General features: G+C 40.0%; 1 protein-coding gene across 3 annotated transcripts in view; it reads left to right on the forward strand.

Moving 5' to 3' along the window:
* esrp2 (epithelial splicing regulatory protein 2) overlaps positions 1 to 11,884 on the forward strand; it is a 28,675-nt gene extending 16,791 nt beyond the window's left edge. For 2 of the 3 annotated variants that reach the window (XM_061814837.1, XM_061814840.1), the window contains 6 exons: positions 3,103 to 3,404; positions 4,762 to 4,989; positions 5,047 to 5,245; positions 5,821 to 6,007; positions 7,057 to 7,255; positions 11,207 to 11,884. In XM_061814837.1, the coding sequence (XP_061670821.1) occupies positions 3,103 to 3,404; positions 4,762 to 4,989; positions 5,047 to 5,245; positions 5,821 to 6,007; positions 7,057 to 7,255; positions 11,207 to 11,368 (1,277 nt within the window). In that variant the 3' untranslated portion in view covers positions 11,369 to 11,884. Of the gene's footprint in view, positions 1 to 3,102; positions 3,405 to 4,761; positions 4,990 to 5,046; positions 5,246 to 5,820; positions 6,008 to 7,056; positions 7,256 to 9,593; positions 9,695 to 11,206 lie in introns of all 3 variants that reach the window. The other variant, XM_061814838.1, reaches the window with a different exon arrangement.
* Positions 11,885 to 12,646: the final 762 nt, after the last annotated feature.

The following is a 12,646-nucleotide window of genomic DNA, read 5'->3' on the forward strand; positions in this document are numbered from 1 at the left end:
TCCATCCATCTTTTCAGGTAGTATTCAACACAAATACCAATATTTAAATAAATAACCCCTTGATTTACATGAACTCTCATTCATAAACTATGATTGGGAAAAAAAAGACTACTGTTCTGACGGCTCGTGAAAGAGGAAGCATTCGGCCACGTTAACCTTTGCCGGAATTCATTGATCTTTTCAGCTAGTATTCAGTACACATACCAATTTTTAAATTAATGACCCCTGGATTTACATAAACTCCCATTCATTAACTATGATTGGGGGAAAAAAAAGAGAACTGAGTCCTCTCCACTGTACGTACACTGAAGCAATTCCAGCCGCACAATCTCCTTAAACCTCTGCGACAGTTTTTTTTTTGTTTTTTTTTTATACGCTTTGTTCTCAAATGAGCCAACTTGCCATTATAAATACTTCTTGTTAATTTGAGATTGAGAAGAATAATTACTACCTGAAATGAAGCGATCGCTACACAGGCGTGTGTGTATTTAGGTTGGGCACCATCCATCATGTTTAATTGCCGAAATCCATCGATCTTTTTAGCTGGTATTCCATAGAATGATGTCTTTGAAGCTCTGTCACTTCTATTGTGACAACCAACAGCACAACAGGTCTTGGGTACTGTAAACCGGTTCAATGTCTCCCACAATGTTGAGCAGCTCTGTTTGACCGGCAATATGGCGCCGTGAAAATGGTGACGTCAAGTGCAGGACCTCTATAGTTAAGTCCCAAACTGCTGATGTTCTGATAAATGAACAAGCAGCAGGTGGTTCCATAGGTTTGTTGTGCCTTCTGCCATCTTGTGGAAGAATATTTAATTGTTGTGCCTGTCACTATACATCACTGGTATAGATGGGGTAGAAACTGTTGAACAGTCAAAACTGTTTGGTTCATCTGTTTCAGTTCAGTCCACAAGTGTCCATTTTCTTTTCGGGATAGCCAACCCCCCCCATTTATGTAATGGGGTAAACGTCTGAAGAAACTGAATGCAAGAGAGGAAGAAATAATAAATTGCAGTGACTTTTGTGTAACAAGTTGTGGCAGAGATAGCTGGTCAATCTCAGATGATATGCTGACACCTAGTATTGAGCCACATAAAGGAGGTATGGCATAGTGGGCAATGTGTAAATCAAACACATGGCCTCGCCTCAGAAGAGTTGATGCAGTGCATGGTCATTTTTCGATCAGTGTCCTTTCACTCGCTCGTGTTTTTTTTTTTTTTTTTTAAGGTCACCTCCCTCAAAGATCAACTGAACCAACCAGGCCTCCCCCAAAAATGAGCAAATAAGTGAATTCACGGATGCGAAAATGAGAATATGCCAGGTTCCATTGTACATTAGTTGTAGTATATGAATATTTTGTTTGCCCAATTAAGTGAGTGAATTTGAATAACTTTCCTCCACACACCTCTGCTCTCACGGGACATGAATGTACGATGACACCGTGGTTGGAAATCAACCTCATGCAGGTCATGTAATGCATAACCCTCTCATACCTTTTGAGGACACATAGCTTGAAATTCAAAAACATTAATGCGCATGAGAGTGTTGCTGTGTCTTAGCTTTGGATACTGCACTATTTTACTGCAGTCTGGATTTTGCTGTGCGGTCTATTTTCCTGCTGCTGTAGCGTCCTCTTAAAAAGTCCCCTTGACCTACATGTATGGTGTCCTCACAACTATTGTGGGGGTGTTCTTTCTGAAGTAGAAAACTAAATAAACACCAAATGAAGTGGAAAAGAGGCATTATAATTAGTTTACACCGATTTTTATCAGTCTGACTGAATTGGCCGCTAATTGGAATTTTTTGGTTTTGTCATAATTCATCGATCTGATCAATGATGTCATTGATTGACTCAGTCATTTACTGTGTCACCATTGTGCGCGGTATATCTGAATCCAAAAGCTACTTTAGTTTTATATTGTAAAATATGTATGTGTGTCTTTTGACATAGTACTGTAAATATGATGCCCAATAAAAAAAAAAAAAAACACAATGGAAGCCACAAGGCAGCTGAGAGACAACACAAAATGCACAGATCGGACTGAAAGACATCCTTGCTCTTTCACAACTGCACGATTTCTGACTACTGCAATAAAATATTGTATTCTCATGCCATCGCATCCCGTTTTTTACGAACATTGGGCTTTTTCTTGTTAACTCAAATGCAGCCAACTATAGCACACTCGTTACCGTGGGGATGACAAGATGAGTGGATCAGGCCAACTGTATTATAAGAAGAAAATGGTGGGGATTGTTGGGGGGGCATGTGTTGCTTGTCACTGGTGCCCAGGACAGGAGCGGACGTTTGTTTAAGGCTTGCTTGTTCATGTATGTTCACGTACTTTTAATGCAATATGGCTCGCAAGCAGGCAACCGTTACATAGCCTAGCAAGGTTTTGCCACCAATCGTAGTTGTGTGTAAACATACCGCCGTTGTGTTGAACAGAATATCTTACCGGAGCAGTGAATTCCTACAGTTATGGAGCCAAGGAACATACTTTACAAATGAAAAATCTCACAGCATACCAACAAACAAAAATGCCACTAAAAGTAGATGCATTAATTGCTGTGTGTAGTTACGGCCATCTCATAGAAGACCATTAATTTATTGTGTCTCTTGCTATGCTTCACCGGGTAAATAGATACATTTATTGTAAATGTATATTGTTTAAACATTTAAACACATAAGTATATTCAGTAAATGAACAGGTAATTTAAATACACATTTCTACATCTTGTGATTTGATCAGTGAGCGTTTGTTATTATTATTTTTTTTTTAACTTTGAGATCGGCCCCAAAAATCCTGATCATGTCCATTGTCCAAGCCGCTTACCCTCACAAGGGTTGTGGCAGAGGCAGTGCCTATCCCAGCCAACATTGGGCAAAAGACAGACTACACCCAGAACTTGTCGCCAGTCAGTTCCAGAGCACATATCAACACCATCAATGAGGGGGGGAATGAATCCCTTGCTGCCCGCGACAGTCAGGCGTTTGTATCGCTACACCATCAGTGACGTAAAGCCTAATTATAATCACTCATTCAGATTCTGAATTTTATAATCAACAGTTTCCTCCGTTTTTGTGCTTCTCTGTCACCAGGCACGTCTAATGAGGTGACACAGTTCCTGTCCAAAGAGAACCAGGTCATCGTCCGCATGCGAGGTCTGCCCTTCACTGCCACACCACAGGAGGTCCTGGACTTCCTCGGTCCTGAGAGTCCGGTCACAGATGGAGCTGAGGGGCTGTTGTTTGTGAAATATCCCGACGGACGACCCACCGGCGACGCTTTTGTGCTTTTCTCCTGTGACGATTATGCCCAGAACGCCATGAAAAAGCACAGGCAGATCCTGGGCAAACGCTACATTGAGCTCTTTCGCAGTACCTCGGCTGAGGTGCAACAGGTCAGTTGGTACATCCTAAACATGACCACTGTCATTGTGTCTTCATCAGACAAATCCAAAGTTGTATTCATAATAATCCAAGATACAGTGGTAAATTGATTTAGGAGTGCTGCAATTTAAGTCATTGCTTAGTCTCTTTAGATTAGATATGTCTCTGTTGAAATACAGTATAGTGGCAACTAACAAAGGAGAGTCTGTCATCAATCAGCTCTTTATTGAATGCTATAGACAATCAAACACTCAAAAAAAAAAAGGGGGGGGGGGAACACTCATAAATATCCTAGATCATTTTATTATTTATTATATTATTTTATTTGCTATGTTGGGCGATTTCCCTGATCTGGCCCGACATATTTTCTCAAGAATGACAAAACTTGTTGTAGTGTGGCATAATCCAGGACCAACGATTTGGCCCTACAAATGAAATATCTGGCATGTTTGTTTTGGGGCTCTCTTCCAAATAATGTGATGTATCAACAACAACTCTCTGACAATGAACCTCGATATCAATCAACTCGATCGCTTATTGTGACAGGCGAATAGTTTCCTGTGCTCACCATTGATAATATACTTGGTTGCTATTGTCAGAATTTATTCATGTGGAAAACCAATGTTTACCAAAGCTTTAGAGCACATTTTGACAAAATGTCATGTTTACAGACATTAGTGCTAGCATTATCTTGCAAGGCTACATAACATTTTGTTCCCTGCTTTCGAGCTGTATCGTATTAAAAGTATGTGAGCATGCCTCATGCAATTCTTGAATGAACAACCTGAAATACGGGCACCTGGTGACACTGCATAATTTTTTTTTCCCTCTTCTTTCCCTGCCCCCCAACGTTGCTTCAGCAATCAATTGTTTGACAAATTGTTACCGCCATGGTGTATATACAAAAAGCAAGGTAAAAAATATCATCAATCCATTTGTGTAAAATGGAATGCATAAAATGTATTACACAAGATGTTGAAATCAGCGCAGCTAGAGGAAACGTGAAAGTTCAGTGTGATGACGGCTCTCAGGAAAAAAAAAAAACATCTGTTGGTCCTTGTTTTTGCACATCTGTACCGCTTTCAGGATGACAGGGGCTCAAGCTGTTGAAAGTCCTTGTGTGCAATGTAGTTTTTATTGACAGTTATTGGAAATCAATTGCTCTCTTTACAAAAAGTCTGACAAAAAAAATTGAAGAAATAAGACCTTGTTCTCATGACGCTAACTACACAAAGCAAATTTACTTGAGATTTTTAATGTCAAAGGGCTGTTTTACTAACCAACCTGTCAAGTAAGCAATGTTACCTCATTTGCCCTTCTTTCCCCACACTGATTTTGACTTTACTTCTTTACTAATGGGCTTGCTAGGTGCTGACTCGATACCTGACCACCCCTCTGATATCCACGCTGCCCGCCTCGTCCATCGTCCCCGTCCTCGCCACGCCACCCTTCCTCCCGACAGCTAGCAGCACTCGCGACTGTGTCCGCCTTCGCGGGCTGCCTTACACGGCCGGCATCGAAGACATCTTGGAGTTTATGGGCGAGCACACCGCAGATATCAAACCCCACGGAGTCCACATGGTTCTCAACCAGCAGGTGTGTTCGCTGGCTCGTACATCCAAAGCTTCATAACAAAACGCGATTCTTTTTTAGGGCCGGCCCTCGGGTGACTCCTTCATTCAGATGAAGTCCTCAGACAAGGCCTTCATGGTGTCCCAGAAGTGCCACAAGAAGACAATGAAGGATCGCTACGTGGAGGTGTTCCAGTGCTCCACGGAGGAGATGAGTATTGTGCTGATGGGAGGAACCTTGAACCGCAGCGGCCTTTCTCCACCCCCTTGCAAACTCCCCTGTAAGTAAAGTCTACTGACCGAGCACTTGATGACAGTTTCCAGCGTTTAATGCAGCATTTTGGCCTGCTTTCCAGTATAAATCAGATGGGTGTACTTAAATCGATTTATGATTGTGTGCATTTTTTCTGCCACTCTTAGAATGAGTGAGTTGGAAAAAAGGATGCCAGTTCTGACTGTACTAAAGGAAACTCCACTTTGCCCTTTGCTCCTTCCTTTTTATCTGTAGAGATTAGATTGGTAGCTAAGATCCCCCCACCCGCCTCTCTATAGTCGTCTCGTTCTCCCCCCTCTCATTTCCCCCTGTTCCCTGCTTGGATGGCCACAGCCACACGCTCATTAGAGGCTGTTTGGATGTAAATATGGCCATGCTGACATTTACGTTTTGTTTATTTTGTGACAATGACAGCCTGAAGGACAATGTCAGTTTTGTAAATAAGATTTCTGGTATGAGCAAAGAAAGGTTTTCATTTTGAATGTGCAAGTAAATAAGTTTCTCATTAAAATGTTGAAAATGCACTTTATAGTTTCTGGCTGTTCAAATGTGCTCTATAATGGACGCTTGTCATTCCTTTAGGTTTATCTCCCCCTACAGCCTACGCTTTCCCCACCCAGCCTGCCATCTTGTCTGAAGCCGCCCTCTTCCAGCCCCCCCTGCTGGCTGCACCCAGAGCTCATCAGGCCACACATAGCCCCGCCTTAGCCTACTACCCCCCTCAGCCCCACCTCTACATGAACATGAATTACACAGCTTACTATCCCAGGTATGCACGTCACACGTTTCTTTTTTTTTTTTTTTTTAAGCTCTATTTACTTGATGAACATTGTAAAAATTAATAGTCAGGTAATAGGTTAACCTTTTAAATTATTTGAAGAGAGTAATCATGGTTTTGTTTCTTAGCCCACAAACACGCCATATCTAAAAAAAATTCAAACGGAAATGTTACCACATTATAGGATTTCTGGTCTTGTACAGACTTCATCAACTCTATCCTCTGCTGGTTGCTGCCCAGCAGTACACATTTTTGCTGAGTACAGTGCAGTATTTCCCACACACAATTGAGGGCGCTTATCGTTACCTTCCTAAAATAATAGCTTTTATTGCTTGGGGGGGGGGGGTGAAAATGATATAGCTGAAATTATCTCATAATGCTGGCCAGTTCTGCTTAGACCACCTACGTCCTCTGTTCAACGGATTATGCTGAAATTCCACTCCTGAAATGAAATTTGATATGCTCACAATTTAAACTCTCCCAGGCAACCACCAAATAAATATCTGAAAGTATATACTAAGGTAAAAATAATAATCTCTTCTCATTTTACTCACAAATTTTCTTACCCTATGTGAAATGAGGGCCTGTTGAGTTGAACACAAAGGTGGTGTACTTATATGGATTTTGATTTTTCGACCAATTAAAGGAAATTTAAGGCGGAGTAATTTGCCAGACCACAGTGGTCGGCAATTACTCGACTACAAAGCATTTTAGCTTCTACAAAATGGACGCATCATAATAGACAATCCTCCACATAGGAAATTGACAGTTTGTACAGTGACATCTAGCTGTTGTACCACCTTTCTTTCAGTACTGATACTAACCCCGAAGGTGGAAAAATCATGTTGTCCCTGGTCCTTGTACAGAACATTGACACCTGACAAATAGTCTTATGGCAGTGTGAAATGGGCTGTAGTCATTTTAATCTGAGCACTCAGTGGCCAAAATTCCACGCAGGATAATTCGGCCCATCAATCTAACCACAATCATTTAAATAAAAACAAACTTCAAACTCCTCACCTGCCTGGTTCCTTCTGCAGCCCCCCAGTGTCCCCCTCCACAGTGAGCTACTTCACCGCCCCCCCATCGGTCATGGCAGCCCAGCCTCACCATGCAGCCGCTGTGGCGGCAGCCGCCTCCTCCCAGGTGCTGCCTCAACCTGGTGCGCTCGTGCGGATGCAAGGCCTACCCTACAACACAGGGGTCAAGGACATCCTCAGCTTTTTCCAGGGTTACCAGGTCAGTACCTACCACAGCCACATGGGGGCGCATTGAAGAGATGAGGTTTGAAGATGAGCAAAATGGATGCATGATTTCATGTTGATACTGAGAGATTGGTGAAAACAGTGGGCACAACACTGTACTTGGCATTTCAAAATCCTGTTTTCTTCCCATAATACTTTGCTGCCAGGCCGAATGAGATGGAGCTCTGCGAGGTTTGACTCAATACAACTGACTAGAGAGTGGCTGGATTTTATTCTTTTTTTTTTTTTTTTTTTTTTTTTTGGCTTCCTTACTTTTGCTCTCATTTTGTACCAAGTTTGAGGCTTGAGTTCGCTTCTATCAAGTACTAGGGATGGGCATTATTTGATTTAATTTTTTCAAAAGTAATTTTTACAGTGTTTTTATCACTGATTTATTGTAAACATAATTAGAAACATTTTTACCAACATTCTATATTAAACACTTATTAGTTAATTTATTCATTTTATTAATTGAAAAATAGCAAAATAGGAAAAACATACATGTAATTGAACCATGAAATACTTTTATTTAAAAAAAATAAGTATTGACATAAAGTTTCAAATTTCTTTGCAAATCTGAAAAAAAAAATCAAAAGTGGCCATTGAGCAGAAATGTTTGCCTTACCCTGCTGATCAAAACCTAGCAACCAACATTCTATATTAAACACTTATTAATTTATTCATTTTATTAATTGAAATATAGCAAAATAGGAAAAACATACATGTAATTGAACCATGAAATACTTTTATTTAAAAAAAATAAGTATTGACATAAAGTTTCAAATTTCTTTGCAAATCTGAAAAAAAAAATCAAAAGTGGCCGTTGAGCAGAAATGTTTGCCTTACCCTGCTGATCAAAACCTAGCAACCAACATTCTATATTAAACACTTATTAGTTAATTTATTCATTTTATTAATTGAAAAATAGCAAAATAGGAAAAACATACATGTAATTGAACCATGAAATACTTTTATTTAAAAAAAATAAGTATTGACATAAAAAAGTTTCAAATGTCTTTGCAAATCTGAAAAAAAAAATCAAAAGTGGCCGTTGAGCAGAAATGTTTGCCTTACCCTGCTGATCAAAACCTAGCCTAGCTAGTTTTCTGCCAGAATGGGTTGCTCTATTAAAAAAAAAAAAAAGTCAATTACTTGCAGTAGTTTTTTTGTTTTTTTTCAGCAGCTGACTCTCACATGGGTGCGTATTACTCCCTAATCAAATCGACATCCTGTGTGTCAATAAGGGAGACCACAATCAATGGTGTCTCATTTGTCTATTTGACGTTGTTGCACTTGGCTGGTGAGTGTTGCATATGAAGCGGTGTAGCTAAATCTATTCTCCCACTCTGCAGTGCAGGCTGTGAATGAAATTTAAAACTAGCCTGCACCCACTGAAGCTGGTTACCAGGGAACCCTCCCTCACTTTGGACATACATAATAAATAAAAGCCCTTTTGTTTTTTTTTGGTTTTTAAACCATGCCCATCTCTACTGGCTACAATATGAAATGCGGCGGTGCCTCCACTTTCAAATAGAATTTGTTCTACCAACGCTCCCAATTTAAATGAATGGAAATGCCATTCATCTTTTCCACCCCAAAAAAAACACCAACAAACATTTTGCAGCACATTTTTATTATAATCTATAAAAAGAAGTACAGTAATAATTATTGCTTTAATTATTAAACAGATTTCACACTTCAGCGCCTACTGAAGTTGTGTTTCTGGTGTGTCCAACTTTGCCACCAGGGTGTTGTATCATACAGATTTAGCAATCTGTATTAGTCATTCTTTTGTAGAGGGCAAAGATATGCCTGTACGGTTATACTTTCTGTGCATGTTTTGCTGCACCATTTGTGTTCAACTATCGATTGTTAAAGAGTTGAAACTAGTACAACATTGCTACCAGGTTCGCCAGGCTGTCTTATTGCATTTTACATTGGGTGTCTGCTATCTGCTTTGCTTTAAATGCAAAATGTAGTTTTTCTTTAGCCTAACTTTACTGGTAATGGACCTTTAAAAACGTTAAAGGAAGCACTTGGGAGTTATAATTCAATAATGTTTGTTATAATTGTTCACTCCTACGCTTACATTGCTACTTTATTGTTCTGTCCTACTTCAGGACTCGCATTGCCTTGTATCTCGATAAACTCCAAATTTGGTTCATTTGCAAATTGAGGTACCGTCGTTCTTTCTTCGTATGCTTAATTGGATCGTTCTCTGGCAGTTTGAGGGTCCCCCCCCCCCCCCCGTCCTTGTACGGTGTGTAAATGTGATTGTACTCGCAAATGTGCCACTGTCAGGCTGACCGTGTTGGTTATCATGCTATGTGTAGTACACCCCCGAGGAGTACGGCAGCATGGTTCAGATGAGCGAACAGGCCAGGAGTCTGATTCAGCCCAAAGAATGGCTCTGTCTGTAAGGGCTCACAGCAAGGTAAGATGCTCCAGGCCCACCGACGACTCCCGTTCCTTCGCTTGATCGGAGCCGTGGCGCTCGTGTGCTCTCTGACTCGGCTCGTCTGTCTGCATGTTTCCCGACTGCTGTAAATCCTTGCTTCGTTTTTGAGGAGTGCTGTGTGTCACTTTCTGAGCAGGAAAAGCTGCATTTTCCTCGAAAGCAATGCGGACAGATGGCGCCCCTTGCTGGTCTTTTCAAAAAATGCAAATTGAACACCTGTCTGCTGGAAATACAACTAACAGTTGCAGGAATACAAAGCGTCAATCAAAAAGAGTAAATCAAAAAGAAAATATTTTACTCATTACATTGCATTACCAGCCACCCAACGTGGGACCAAATTAACGACATTCCCTGGTGGTGAGAGAGAAAATGCTTTTTGTAAGTAGTATATTTGATTTTTGTGTAGCCTCCACCATGACCCTAATCAATGCCTAATGCTCTGAAATTGATTGTTTAAAAAAAGTTTAGGTTATTGAATTTGTTACAAAATAACATTTAAACTTAAACCTTCATTTGTCAAAAAGGACCCCGTCTTATGATAAACTTCTTGCCTCCAATTGATGCAAGTACACTGCAGTTGAGTCAGAATTTTACATTTAATTACATATGTATTTAAAATGTAATTCTGTACAGTTATTATTCTGTGTGGTTAAGTGCAAGAACCTAAAAATGAGTACACGTCAGTTTTCTCAAACTTTTAAGCACGATACATTTATATTAATCTTTACAAACATTATTACACACAAACTATTTTTACTTTACTCCAACAGAATAATTAGTTGTAATTTCCTCAATGTAAGTACTATGTTATAATAATTTTAGCAACTTCTGTTGAATAAAACTTACACCTTGTTTTTGTAGAAGAACGCTTGGAACTAAGTTGTATTTGAATGTTGGTCATAAGTACTTGAGTATTTTTTTTTAAGTTTGATTTGGTGTAAAAAGTTTGGGAACAACTGCTATACAGTTAATACATTGGCTTTTTAAAAAAAAATTATCAAATAAAAGTACATTTGTATAAAATCAACCTTTTGATCGCATTACCGCTAATAGCTTTGCAGTTGGGTTAAAAGAAAATGTACAGGTGACGACATGGTAGTCATGACTCAGCACTCCTATGCAAACTTGTAGCAACAATTTGAATCCTGCACGAAAGAGGAAAAAGCCTCTCTCGTCTCCAGCTTTCGAGTTCTTGAACTCTTCCTCCCTTTGGTAGCTGCAGCTAGCATGCTAAAGCTAATCAACTTTAGCTTCAAGGAGTCTCCTGGGGATCCAAAATGGCCTCTTGCTATTCACTGTCCTCTCTTTCTCAGTGTGATCTACTGGTCCTCCTCAAATGTGTGCGGGCTCCCCCTGGTGTCCCCCTGATGTTTTGTACATTGAAATCCAACGCAAAGGGCTCCCCCCCCCCCCCTTTAGTTTCTCCTGTGCGTGTCATCTTTTGTCCTTTTTTTTTTCTTTGTTTGTTTTGTTTTTGTCGCCGCGCAGCTCCAGCCGGACGCCGTCCTCGTCCTGTACAACTTCAGCGGCCAGTGCAGCGGCGAGGCCTTGGTCACCTTCCCCAGCGAGGAGGCGGCGCGCCAGGCCGTGGCCGAGCGCTCCGGTCACGCTTTCTACGGCCAACGGGTCCACTTGGCCTTCTGCGACTGACTGACTGACTCCAATCGCTTTTCGGCCACCGCGTGTATATGGCTGCTTCCATCCTACCAAAGCATTTGTCCGCACTTGAACTTTTTTTTTTCTTTTTTTTTCTTTTTTATATACAGTATATATAATTATTTTGTCCAAACGTAGTCCTTTTGTGCAGTCTTGAGCACAGTGGCAGCCAAAAGCCATAAAATGACTCTTGTAGAAAGAGGAGGGAATTTTTAAAAGCATACGTCTGTTATTTTGTGATTGGGTCCCCCGCCTTCAGTTGTCGGGTTGTTGAACAAATGGTGACTTATGTTCCATTCTGTCTTCACAGCTCAGATGAAAGCCTTAAAGATGACACAGGTTCACTTCAGTTTTTATCCTTTGTAGGAAGCAACCAATATTTTGATTTTCTGCGGCAAACCAAATGACTGGTATTATTTTTCTTCCTCTTTCGCTCTATAAAGTTAAAAAAAAAAAAAAGTGCTTACACTTACCAGAATGCACCACTGGCTTCAATCTCCAATTGCTGAGGAGAGATATTTTTTTTTTGTTTGTATGTCAACTATATTGCAATATATATATATATATATATATATATATATTAGAATTGTGAATATGAATGTTAACAATAAAAAATATTGATTTGGTGTATGTGTGCTTACTGTGTAAAAATGGCTTTTCAATTTGTACCTGTAGACTTGGCTAAATCCCAAAATATGTCCAACCAATGTGAATATTTCAGCAGTGGGCGGCCGAACATTCCAGGGTGTAACCCGCATCTCGCCCAAAGTCACACAGGCTCAGCTTGAAGTGATCTTGAGTGGTGTTTAAATGTATATTATTCTGTAGTTTTTGTGAAATAGAGTAATATGGGCCATTTTTGTATATAATCAATAACACTGTTTTACTATTACACTATTTTTAAGATTTGCTTTTTATAGATATATATTTATATATATTTTTTACAAATAGTCCTCTCAGTCAAGCTGTCTTAATGGTTAGTGCCACTGGAAGGAGTTTTTGCAAGACACCAGAGGGATCTGAGGTGCAGGTGGCAGCCATTTTACATTCACACAATATCAGACAGTAAAAAAAGATGGTAATCATTTCTGAGCTGTATATGACTTTTAGTCTTAGAACAAGTGTTATGTATGTACAAAGACAAGTGTCAAATGATTTTGTATAAGTGGAATCATTTTTTCCATTTATGTCTGCATTTGAAGGCCAAGATAAATTATGCATTTCACATGGTTTTTACAAAGCTGCGAGCCACCACCATTAGCTCTGTTATTG

Source organism: Syngnathoides biaculeatus, chromosome 3 (genome assembly GCF_019802595.1).
Source record: "Syngnathoides biaculeatus isolate LvHL_M chromosome 3, ASM1980259v1, whole genome shotgun sequence".
NCBI lineage: Eukaryota > Metazoa > Chordata > Actinopteri > Syngnathiformes > Syngnathidae > Syngnathoides > Syngnathoides biaculeatus.